At 38.6% G+C, this 13,264-nt stretch overlaps 1 protein-coding gene across 1 annotated transcript in view; it reads left to right on the plus strand.

Annotated features, from left to right (window-relative positions):
• KIAA1958 (KIAA1958 ortholog) overlaps nucleotides 1–13,264 on the plus strand; it is a 102,753-nt gene that overhangs the window by 59,459 nt on the left and 30,030 nt on the right. Inside the window, exon 4 of the mRNA XM_087716176.1 lies at nucleotides 555–1,732. Within this exon, the coding sequence (XP_087572302.1) occupies nucleotides 580–1,732 (1,153 nt within the window). The 5' untranslated portion in view covers nucleotides 555–579. The remainder of the gene's footprint in view (nucleotides 1–554; nucleotides 1,733–13,264) is intronic.

The following is a 13,264-nucleotide window of genomic DNA, read 5'->3' on the forward strand; positions in this document are numbered from 1 at the left end:
GTCACATAAGAATGCTATCATTGGAGTGGTGCAGTGGCCTAGAGGTGGATCTCTCACCTCACAATCAGTAGGGAAATATCTTCCATTGATGAAATTATTCATATAGGTAGTCCTTACGACCACAATTGAGCCCAAAATTTCTTTTGCTAAGTGAAACATTTGTTAAGTGAGTTTTGCCCCATTTTACAACCTTTCTTGCCACATTTGTTAACTGAATCACTACAGTTGTTAAGGTAGTAACACAGTTGTTAAGTGAATCTGGCTCCCCTATTGAGTTTATTTTTCAGAAGTTGACGAAAGTGGTCGCATGACCCCGGGATACAGCAGCCGTCAGAAAAATGAGTCAGTTGCCAAGTGCCTGAATTTTGATCATGGGGAGATTGCAATGATCGTAAGTGTGACAAATGGTCATAAGTACCTTTTTCAGCTCCTTTGTAACTTTGAACAGTCACTAAATTAACTGTTGTAAGTCAAGGACTACCGTATTTTGTGGAATATATATTCTAGTTCAAGTACAGACTTTGGTTCTAATGCACTTTTTTTCCCTTTTCAAGGAACAAAGTTATTAAGTGATGCACCATGGAAGACTGCCTCCATACATCTTCCGAAAACCTTTCCAAGCTGGTCAGTTGGGCCCACAGTCATGGTACCATTTGCAGCCTCATTCCAAATTTAAAACACCTCCTTTCAGAGGGTTCCCATGGCAACCTGACAGCTATGTGGGGCTGTAGTGCAGGCCATGCCTATCACTGGCCACTGACAGCTACTTGTAGGGCTGGCTCACAGGAAAGAGTTTGTTTCCAGGATAACAGAAGTTTCAACTCGGATAGCCCCAGCATAATCGGCATGCCTTCAGACCCCCAAGTCAGCCCGGTGGAACGCTATCCAGGGAGGTCAGGAAAAGCAAAGTTGGACTGTAACAGAACCAGAGATTCCTGCGATTTCTCCTACTGCAGTGAGCCTTCCGAATTGGATGAAACAGTGGAGGAATACGAAGATGAATCTAATCTTTTTGACATGGTCTGTGAGTCTTCGGTGACCGATGAAGATAGCGATTTTGAACCTCATCATCAAAGATCTCAGATAAATTCCCTTAAAAGATCTGGCCCATCTTCTTCGCTACATTTGGACTCTCAGTCTGAGGTCATTGATGGAAGCAGCAGTGATGTTTTAGCCAAAAAAATAAAGCAAGAACTCCCCGAGGATTATTATATCGTGGCGAATGCCGAAATCACTGGTGGCATTGATGGCCCTGCATTGTCCTTGACACACATGTCAAAACCTAAAGGTGGAACCTCCTATCCTGTGGCATCTAAGCTAAGTTCTCACTCATCTCCTTCCCTCAGTGCTGACTTGGATTTACAGAATGTTTCAGCCTCTTCACATGTTACATCGAGGCCAGTGACCCAGAAACCTCCCAAACTCAATCTGCCTTCCTCAAGCAGAAGGCCTGGTAACATCCCGACTGTAAATCCTCAGGTGGCCCTCCAGGTGCCTGCCAGCACTTCTAATTCTGGCAAACCTATCAGCATTCCTTTATCAGCCTTGCAGTTTCCTGGGCAAGAAGAGCTGTCGGCCTCAGAAGATCTTCTCCAGCCTGGCCCAAATCAAGCTTCCAACGATGTAGCATTGTCTCCTTCTGTTAGCACGGAGCCAGAGGTTAGTTCTAGCCAGCAGCAGCCGAGCACTGCTCCCAGCGCAGTCACTGAACCGGTGGCACAGACAATAGCAGGTATCAACATTTCGAATGTTTCTAACGATTATTTGCTTGATGCATTTTTTAAAAATCATGGTATCCCTCCCCCCCAAAGTTAATGTTTTTAATTCAATGTTTACAAGCATGAATTGGTTACTGGTGGTGATGGTAGTGGTAAGGATTCTGTTCCTATTGAAAACCTGAGGCCATAAGAAAGCAATAACTTACCAAGAATCAGTGAGATTTGGAGCCAAGATAAGTGGTACATAGCAGTAGCCCTTAGACTTATACACCACTTCATAGTGCTTTACAGCCCTCTCAAAGCTGTTTAGAGAGTCAGCATATTACCCCTAACAATTTTATCTCCTCATTTTACCATGGAAGCATGGAAGGCTGAGTCAACTTTGAGCCTATTAGGACTGAACTCCTGGCAGTGGGCAGAATCAGTCTGTAATACTGCTCTCCAACCACAGCACCACCACGGCTCCTGCTACTAGGATAATAAAGTAGCTAATAACAGATTTATTGCTCAGGACAATAACCTACAACATCCTAATCTAAGTTTCTAACACTGTTATAGAAAAGGAATTATGTCTAACAGAATATACAAATTATATTGGATCTTTATGCCCATCATTTGTTTTCTAAAGGCAGGATATTCATTCTTAGAAGATCAGAATTTCAGGTAGATCATATATCAGGGTTGTTGCATTCCCTCTGAAGTTAGTGGGCAAAAGCACAACATTGCTGGGCAGAAAAAAAATCATTTGATTTCCCAAGGAAAGGGTAGAAGTTTGATATCTGTGCCTACTTTGTGAGAAAAGCTCTTTTTTGTATTGCCAGAACTTATATCAGCTTCAGTCTGTTTCTCTTACTAGTGTTTCTGACACTCTGGTTATATTCAGACAATTTCAATTCAAGAAAGGAAAATGTTAAATATGAGCATCAGGGTCCTGTGCCATTAAAGGTGTTTTTTTTTAAATAATTTTTTTATATATTTATTTATTTTCAAAACAAGCATATATTGTAAAAAGTATATCAGCTGGTTACAAAAAGCTTTTGTGCATCTCTTCCACCATCATCAAATATAATTCATATTAATTCAAATATCTTAACTCAAATATTTACTATATTAACATCATCATACCTCCACTTTTATTTGACTGCAGTTATTTAAACATCCTTCATCTTTAAGTATACCAAGATTCAATCCATAACCACATGCTGGCATTTCATTTACTTATTTATAAAATCCTCCATTAACATTAAGTCCTCATATCCTGTTTTAGCTAAACATCCATAATATTTAATACCAAAGTTTTCTAATCCTCCATGTATATAATTTATTATAATTATCCTTTCTTTATTTAACTATATCCTATATCACAGCATTTTCCCCCTATTAGTTAAAATTTAACTGCATATAGTTTTGTTTTTTATGATAATTATTATTGTTATTAATAATCTTTATATATAGTCCAAAAATATTTCTAACCTTCCCTTCTCATATCCAATTATTACTTATCATAACAGCTCAACATTGTATACATTACTGTTGTGACTCAGCAGCAGTCTTCTGTGAGTCTTTTTGGGATGCAAGCTTAATTATGTAGCTGGGGCTTGTTAGGGGATATTCTGGGGATAAAAGGACGGATGGTGCCACACCCTAGTTGCAGGAGTCAACGTTCCTTGGTTTGTTCAACATTGATGGATCATCAATCGTGGTTTATGTAAGATACACTTGGAAAAGTGCTTTGTTTTCTGTAACCCTGATTCAAGAAGATACACTTGGAGAAGTGCTTTGATTTCTGTAACCCTGATTTGTAGAGACTTTGGAAGAAGTGCTTTGCTTTTGTTTTGTTCAACTTGTGTTGCCGTAAGAGAGATTTGTTTTGTATTCTGTTATCTGGTCAGAGACTGTATTTATGTTATTTTTGGGCTCGAAGCCAGTCGGAGCCGAGAACTGATAAAGAAAGTTCCTTTTAAGTTTGTTTGCCTGCCGTTTGTTAACAAGCAGAGAAGGGGGGACAGAACACATTACTATCGTTATCAATTTTTATTTAACTATACCTATTACCAATGCATTTAACTAAGTTTAGCTAATTTTGAATTATACTCTTCCATCTATCAACCTGTATCTCTCCAATAACAGAACAGTCTTATATCTGCTGCCATTTATGGATCCAATTCTCCAACCATCTTTTTGAACGAATCCATATGAAGAAATCTTTGCACCTTCTTGTTTGTGGTATCTCTCATATAATGTTGACGCAATAGCAATAGCAATAGCAGTTAGACTTATATACCGCTCCATAGGGCTTTCAGCCCTCTCTAAGCGGTTTACAGAGTCAGCATATTGCCCCCAACAACAATCCGGGGTCTCATTTTACCCACCTCGGAAGGATGGAAAGCTGAATCAACCCTGAGCCGGTGAGATTTGAACAGCTGAACTGCAGAACTGCAGTCAGCTGAAGTAGCCTGCAGTGCTGCATTTAACCACTGCGCCACCTCGGCTCTTTTTAATGCCCCCTTTTTGTTTCCTTTATCAGCTTGTCTTTAATTCTCAGCAGTGGTATCAAATGTTTTGCAAATAGTATTTCATAGTCCATAAATTCTTTGATATTTTCTTCTCCTTCTATGCCCTGTCTTTTGAGGTAAATTTTCTCTCCATTTAACTCCTCTTCAAATATTCTATTCTTTCCTCCCTCAGAAATAAACCAATTGTCACGAATATCAACAAGCTCAAATTCTTTATCTCCGTTTTCCATCTTATTTTGTATTTGATCCTCACAATTTGTTGCCAAAAACATCAAGTAATCCAATTTTCTCTGAATTCTGTCCTCTGTATCAAACACCCTCTTCAAAGCTGAAAGTATTGCTTGGAGAGATGCTTGAAGAGACGCCATGTTTATACGCAGTTGTATTTTTTCTTAAAATCTCTGAAACCTTTGCAAGTGAAAGCAGACTACAAAGGGAACAGCTGTACAGTCTTATCAGAATTTAAGCCAGAACAGCCAAGCAATAAAAGTGTCAAGATGTAAACAGTCAAATTGTAGTCAATTAGTTTACAGCCAGCTTACAGAGAGTCAGAAGAAATGTTGGAGTAATCTATCCATTTGAAAAGGTTTACTTAGAATCAATCCATGTGAATAACATTTAAAAAGTAAGATAACCACTGTCCAAAACCATTAGAAAGATCAAAATCGCTGCTAAGTTCTTCTATTCTTTAATTGAAATTAGTTTTAAAAATTTTTAGGCAGTCCGTTTTTCTTTAAACAATAAAAGTTTCTTACCAGTTGAAAAACTTTTCCTTCAAATTGCCCTGGCTTTGTCAGCCTTAAAAGACTGGAATTTTTACTGCCAGACGAAGACTTTAAACCTGCTTTTCTCGGAGATTTTGCGATATCCCCGAGATCAGCAAGATGTAATCTTCCTGTTCACCATCTCTTCGGGATGATTTAGGTCCATTAGAACCCCCCAGCAATAAAAGTATCGAGTGCGATCTCAGAGCTTTGAGATCGCACGTCGTCTCGTCATGGCATCCAGTCTCCGCTCCCCAGAGGTGTTTGTTTTAAAGCTATTCTACTTTATCCTTTAAAATAGTTGTGAATCTATATATATATAAAAGCAAAATGCCATTCACATGACATCACGAAATCTCCAGAACCGCAAAGCCTACAAACTTGAAATTTGGCACATATGTTCCTCTTGGCTTCTAGGTGCTCGCTAAGAAAGGATTTTTTGAAATGACCATCAGATCATTAGTTTTTCTTTTATTATTATGCAATTGTATCACAGCGGCCAGTTGTTTCACCGGATTTGGCATTGGTTACTAGTCGGGCCCCACCCAGGGGCCTAGGACGTCGTAACATATTTTCGTAATATGCGTGCAGATCCAAGCAGTGCGGCTTTTTGCATTTGACTGATGGTGATTTTGTCAATTTTTAACTGTTTTAAATGTAATTCCAGTGCTTTTGGAATAGCACCCAGTGTGCCAATTACCACTGGAATTACCACTGCTGGTTTGTGTCATAGTCGTTGAATTTCAATTTTTAAGTCCTGGTATCTTGCGATTTTTTCATGTTCCTTCTCGGCGACCCTGCTATCACCTGGTATTGCGATGTCTATGATTGTGACCTTGTTTTTCTCAACCAGTGTGATGTCTGGTGTATTATGCGCCAGTATTTTGTCAGTTTGTATACGGAAATCCCACAAGATCTTGACCATCTGATTTTCGGTGACTTTTTCAGGCTGATGTTCCCACCAGTTTGTTGCTGTTTTAATATTATAATTTTTGCACAAATTCCAATGGATCATTTGTGCTACTGAATTGTGCCGCAATTTATAATCAGTCTGCGCGATTTTTTTACAGCAGCTGAGTATGTGATCAACAGTTTCATCAACTTCTTTGCAAAGTCTGCATTTGGCATCATCAGAGGATTTTTCGATTTTGGCCTTTATGGCATTTGTGCGGATAGCTTGTTCTTGCGCAGCCAGGATTAGTGACTCTGTTTCTTTCTTTAATGTACCTGTTTTTAACCATAACCAAGTTTGTTCACTGTCCACTTTATCTTTTATTTTTTCCAGAAATTGACCATGCAGTGCTTTGTTCTGCCAACTCTCCATTCTTGATTTTATCACATCTTTTCTGTATTCTTGTTTTGTCTGTTGGGCCTTCAGTAGATTTTTGTTCTTTACTTCGATTAATAGATGTTCTTGAGTGTCTTTTAAATAATCAGCCAGTGCATGTTTTTCTTCTTCAACTGTTTGCTTCACTTGTAATAATCCTCTGCCACCTGATTTTCGGGGCAGATACAGTCTATCAGTATCACCACGTGGATGTAAACTGTAGTGCATTGTCATTAGTTTCCTGGTTTTTCGGTCCAAAAGGTCCAAATCAGCTTGTGTCCAGTTAACTATGCCAGCTGTGTATCTTATAACTGGTATTGCCCAGGTATTTATGGCCTTGATTGTATTTCCACCATTCAATTTAGATTTCAGAATTTTCCTAACTCTGTTGGTGTACTCTCGCCTGACAATAGTTTTTACTTCTCCATGCTTGATGTTATCCAACTGCAGAATGCCTAAGTATTTGTAGGCTTCATTTTCTTTGCATTTAATTAGTTGGCCATTGGGCATTTCAATTCCCTCAGATGCAGTGATTTTGCCCCTTTTTATGGATACAGTGGCGCATTTTTCCATGCCAAACTGCATTGAAATATCGGTGCTGAATACTCGGACTGTATTTGTCAATGATTGGATTTCTATTTCTGACTTTCCATAGAGTTTCAAATCATCCATATATAGTAAATGCGAAATTTTTTCAGCTTTTTTGGCTGTTTGGTAGCCTAATTTCATTTTTTTTAAGATTACTGATAGTGGGATCATTGCGATGATGAAGAGAAGAGGTGAAAGTGAATCACCCTGGAAAATTCCTCGCTTGATATTAACCATTCCGTAGCTCTCATTCCCTACTGCCAACTCAGTTCTCCATTGTTTCATTGCCTTTTCAGTAAAGGATGTAATATTTTTGCTAATGCCAGTTGTTTCTAAGCATTTTATGATCCAACTATGTGGCAGTGAGTCAAATGCCTTTTTGTAATCAATCCAGACCATATTCAAGTTCGTTTTTCTGTTCTTACAATTTTCTAATATCATTTTATCAATTAGAAGCTGATCTTTTGTGCCCCTGCTCCTTCTTTTGTTGCCTTTTTGCTCTACTGGCAAGATGTTGTTTGTTTCCAAATAATCCATCATGTTATCTGCAATAATGCCTGTGAGTAATTTGAAGGTTGTTGGTAAGCATGTTATTGGTCTATAGTTTTCAGGTGTTGCTCCTTTAGTTGGATCTTTCTGAATCAAGTATGTTTTTCCAGTTGTTAACCATTCATCAATTTGGCCCTTTTGTAAAATTTCATTCAGTTGCCTGGCCAATATTGCATGTAAACTGGTCAGATATTTGAGCCAGAAACCATGTAATTGGTCTTTTCCAGGTGATGTCCAATTCTTTACCTTTTTAACTCGATTTTTGATCATCTCAGTTGTTATTTCTAATACTTGCATTTGTTTGTTGCCAATGCTTTTCTCAAAGTCATGTATCCACTTTGCTTCCTTGTTGTAGTCCTTTGCATTTTCCCACAATTCTTTCCAGAATTCAACTGTGGCCTGCTTTTCTGGTTTTTCACTTTTGGTGTCACCATTCACATTAAGACTTTGATAAAAACGCCGTTGGTCTGATCGAAATTGCTGATTTTGTTTATATTGGATGATTCGTGCCTCATATCTTTCAATTTTTCTAGCTGTTGCTGTTATCTGCTGTTTTACAATCTCTACAGCTTCATTGATGTTTCTTGTATCCAATCTATATCTTCTGATTAGCCGATCTATGATTTTGTTGTTTTTAAGCCGTTGCTCATGCATGTTCTTTAAGTTACTAGCATCTGCCCTTAATTTTTTGATTTTTTGTTCTAGACGGATTTTCCACTTTGGCTTTGATGCTTTTTCTGTTGTGTGACTAGGTACTTTAATTTTAATGCCTAGTTCATTAGTGACTATTACAGCTGCGCTGTACATTAACTGGTTTGTTTCCAAGATGGATTCCGGTTCAATTGTTGAAAACACTGCATTAACCATTTTCATGATAGGGGCCAAAATTTTCTTCGGCACAGTTTTTAGTGATGGTAAACGTTGCCTTTCCTCATTAAGCAGAAAATGCTCCATGATCTTATCCTTCAATTCTTTTTGTTTTTGAGTTAGTTCATCAGTTGGTTCAGTGATAACTGGTTCTAGTGGTGGTGATGTTATTTCCTCCCTGAAAGCTTCTTCTGGGAGTTCTACTATAGTGTCTTTAGTTGTGTCTTGAATATCAGTTATTTCCGCTTGTGATATTGTTTTTTGGGTTTTGCAATTTGCCTGAATTTCCTCATGTTCAACTTCACTAAACACTTTATTCCGTATAATAAATCGCCTTTGATCTGCTAGTCGTTGTTCACTAACATTTGAATCTGGATATTGTTGTTTCCATAATTCATACATTCGCTTTAAATATCCTCTTTTTTCTGGCTCTGAGTTGTAGTAACAGGCCATTATGGCACGGTTTTCATCTGCACTATATTTTTGTCGTTTTGTTGGCTGGTCCACTTGTAGCCCACTTGTCGACGGATGTCCAGGGACCCCAACATCCGCCGCGGCCCTTGTTAACCCGCGCGACGACCGATGCGGTATGGAATTCTTATTCGTTTTTTTCACCATATTGTATGGGTTGGCGGGGGTTTTTTTTACGGGACCAGATGCCAACCTGATCCCAACCTTCCTCCTTTCTCATCCGGGCTTGGGACCGGCAACGGCGGAGTTTTATTATTATTATTATTATTATTATTATTATTATTATTATTATTATTATTATTATTAATACGCTCTGATGCTAAGGAGTTAGACGTTCTACTCCCCACCTGAAAAGATCTCTGTTCTAACTGCTACCTGAGCGTGGCCAGCGTGTGATTCATCCGGCCTGTGGGCTGGGAGTTTGGAGAGGATCAATGGGCCCACCCTGAGGGAGAGAAGGAGATAAGATAGGATAAGCTTCTGTGGGGCAAGCCTGAGGGAGAGAAGGGGAGAGGGGAGGCCGATCGTAACTACTCATTAATTTTTAAGCTGTAAGTATCAATTTACCAAGCCCGGTCACATAGTTTCGTAGTGGGCACCAGTATTCAGCTAGTATAGAATAAAAGACAACAGCAGGGGAAATTACAAAAAGCAGGGGAGGATTACAAAAAAACCCCTCATTTTGTCGTAAAATTCTGTCAATGGACCAGAGTTGCGCATACTAAATCTCACCTGGTAGCATAATACATTTCTTCTTTCTTGCTGGGCTTTCTTGGAAGTTAAAAACAAGAATGCTGGTGGGACGCTTCCCTTCAGCAGAGAAGGGTAAGCACATCAATATACTACTTAATGTACCCTACCTTCCACAGGGCAGTCTTCTGCTTGAAGAGGTCCTGTAATTCAAATTCTGGGTAGTTCATGATTGATCCATTGATAAGAACCACACGAAAGGAGAACAGCAAGAGTTGCTGATCACCAATCACGGTATGCAAAAACGAGCAAGGAAAATATTCAGTGAATCATTGTCTTTCTCACTAAGATTCAGTGGCATTTCTGTTTTAAGGTACAGCAGTCATTTTTGCATCATCCACAATATGCAAGTTATCCAAGTTAAAATGTAATTTTGGTGGAGGGTTTGGGGGGTGGGCTTGATTTAGATGTGATTACCCTGCTCCCTTTTTAAACCTTGCATTGCCTGTTTTAGAGCAGCTTGGCCTGAATAAAATACGTTACACAAATTTAACTTACTTTGAAGTTTAAAGTAGATAACAAATTCCTACTCTAACTAATTTAGTGGTCTTTAAGTTAGAAAAAATATCACATGAACATTTTATTCATTTTTATCCCACCTTTATTTATTTTTTAAATGAATAATTCAAGGTAGCAAATATCCTCCTTTGTCTTCTATTTTCCCCACAACCACAACCCTGGGACATGGGTTGGGCTGACACAAAGTAACTGGCCCAAAGTTGGCTTTCATGACTAAGGCCGGACTTGAACTCATGGTCTCCTGCTTTCTTACCTGGTGCTTTAACGATTAGGCCAAACTGGCTCTTACTATTCAAACGGTGGCAAGTCTCTTCTGATGGGACGAAAAATAAATGGTGACTGAAAGCCAAACGAAAAGAGAATGATAAGAAAGAAGGCGGGGCTTAGCAGTGAGAAGACGGACTTTCAGGCTCTCCCTGAATCTCCTTCTATTCCGAAGCATCTGGACGGTCCCTTTTTGGACCCAAGCTGTCCCGAAGAGACAGTGAAAGGTAGGGGGAGACCCAGTGGTCCCAGAGACGTTCGCAAAGTCTCTGGGGACCCTGGAAAAACCTCCTTTGCCAGTGACTTCCGGATTAGCCACAAGGCTAATTGAAACTGCAGGCAGCCCTAAAGAAAGAGAAAGTGTTTTCAGTTGGTAAGAATATTTTATTATTTAGAGAGAACGGACCGCCTAAAAATTCAAACTAATTTAAATTAAAGAACAGAAGAATGTAGCGGCGATTTTGATCCTTTTAATGGTTTAGGACGGTGGTTTTAAATGTTATTCACACGGATAATGGATAGATTACTCCAACATCTCCTCTGATCTTCCGCAAATGGGCTGAGAGATACAGGCTGATAGATGGAAGAGTATAATTCAAAATTAGCTAAACCTAGTTAAATTCATTTGCAATAGGTATAGTTGAATAATAATTGATAATGATAGTAATGTATATAATGTTGAGTTGCTATGATGAGTAATAATTGGATATGAGAAGGGAAGGTTAGAAATATATTTGGACTATATATAAAGATTATTAATTACAATAATAATTATTATAAAAAAATAAAATAAAACTATATACCGTTAAATCTTAACTAATAGGGGGAAAATGCTATGATATAGGATATAACTAAATAAAGAAAGGAGAATGATAATAAATTATATACATGGAGGATTAGAAATTAGAAATCTTTGATATTAAATATTATGGATGTTTAGCTAAAACAGGATATGAGGACTTAATGTTAATGGAGGATTTTATAAATAAGTAAATGAAATGCCAGCATGTGATTATGGATTGAATTTTTGGTATAGTTTAAATAACTGTAATCAACTAAAAGTGGAGGTATGATGATGTTAATATAGTAAATATTTGAGTTAAGACATTCAAATTAATATGAATTAATGGAAGAGATGCACAAAAACTTTTTGTAACCAGCTGATATACTTTTTTATAACATATGTATGTTGTGTTTTTTTTGTGTTTTTTTAAAATCAAATATATAAGTATATATACAATAGAGAGATACAAAGTGTGTCTGTGGGGGGAAATATAGTTAGGATAGATTAGCAAAGGTAAGGGAATAAGAAATGATACTAAATTATATTTGGGTTGGCGGAAGTACCATCCCAAGGAAACATAAACTGAGATTTAAAATAGACACACCAATAATAGTAGAAAAAGAAAGGGAGAAAAGAGGAGAGAATGAAAGGAAGATGGGGGAAAGAAGAAAGAGGTAAGGAGAGGAGGATGGAAAGGAGAGAAAGAGGAAGAGAGAGGGTAGAAAGGGGAAGAGGAAGAGTAGGAGTAGGAGAAAGGCATGCGAAGAAGGAAGGGGAAGGAGAGGAGGAAGGAGGAAAGTAGAGATGGGAGGGAGGGAGAAAGGAAAGGGAAAGGAAAGGAAGATGGAAGGGAGAGAAAGGGAAGGAGAGAGGGTAGGAAGGGAAAGATGAAGAGTAGGAGCAAAGGAGAGGTAAGGGAAGAAAGAAGGGGAAGGAAAGGAGGAAGGAAGAAAGTAGAGAAGGGAGAGAGGGTGAAAAGAAAGAGGTAAGGAGAGGAGGATGGAAAGGAGAGAAAGAGGAGGAGAGAGGGTAGGAAGGGGATGAGGAAGAGCAGGAGTAGGAGAAAGGTACAGGAAGAAGGAAGGGAAGGGAGAGCAGGAAGGAAGAAAGTAGAGAGGGAAGGAAGGGAGAAAAGAAAGGGAAAATAAGGTGGTGTTATAACAGGAGGAAGGGATGGTAAATAAAGCAACCCAAACTGTATATTATAACCTATTAAATGAAATAATAAATGTATAAGAATGATAAATGCTAAAACACTTGTAACCAAACGACATGCTATATGTGATGATGGGTTTTTTTCTGTTTTGTTTTTTGTTTTTGTTTTTGTTTCTTTTCATTGTTGAGGGTATGTGTTGTCTATGTAACAAAAATAATAATAAATTTTTTTTATAAAAAAAAGAAAAGATAATGATATAATGAAATGGTGGTAGGGGACGGGGAGTGGGGGAAGTGAGAAGGTTAAATGAGCAGATGAATATGTATGCATGAATGGATAAAGTAGCTATACATGTGAAATCATTTTGATCAGTGGTGGGTTTCAAAACTTTTTGGAACCTCTTCTGTAGGTGTGACCTGCTTTGTGGGAGTGGCCTGCCGGCCAATTGGGGGGGTGTCCAACTTGTAAAGTGTGGTGAAACTCACTTAACAATGCTCTTGCTTAGCAACCAAAATGTTGGCTCAGGAACTCTGGCCTTGAACCACGCAAGTCTTAAAGCTGTCAAGTTACAAGACTCTTGCACCCCCAAACCTTTAGAAAAAAACCCCAGGGGTGTTCAAACTTGACAGCTTTAAGACTTGTGGACTCCCAGAATTCCTCCTCTCGCTCTACATCTTGATGATGTGTGGACGGGTGGGGGGAGGGAGCTGAAACCGGTTCTAAATGACACTGTAGATTTGTGGGACTTCTTCTGTAGAAGGGGTTAGAACTGACAGGAACACATCCCTGATTCTGATTCTCCGTCTATCTTTTGGGGGATGTTTACAAGGAAAAGAAGTAGTTTGGTATCATAAATATGATGAAAAGGGCACATTCAGTGCCTTCAGAGAAGGGCATTCTTCTATTATTCTGCAGCTCTGTACAACAAAACCTTTGCTGAAAGCAAAACCTGTAAAAGAAGCAGAGGGAAAAGAAATTACAAGTGGAAAGT

This window comes from Thamnophis sirtalis, unplaced genomic scaffold (assembly GCF_051295495.1).
Source record: "Thamnophis sirtalis isolate CommonGarterSnake01/CBP01778 unplaced genomic scaffold, rThaSir2_p1.2 scaffold_5, whole genome shotgun sequence".
In the NCBI taxonomy this organism is placed as follows: Eukaryota; Metazoa; Chordata; class Lepidosauria; order Squamata; family Natricidae; genus Thamnophis; species Thamnophis sirtalis.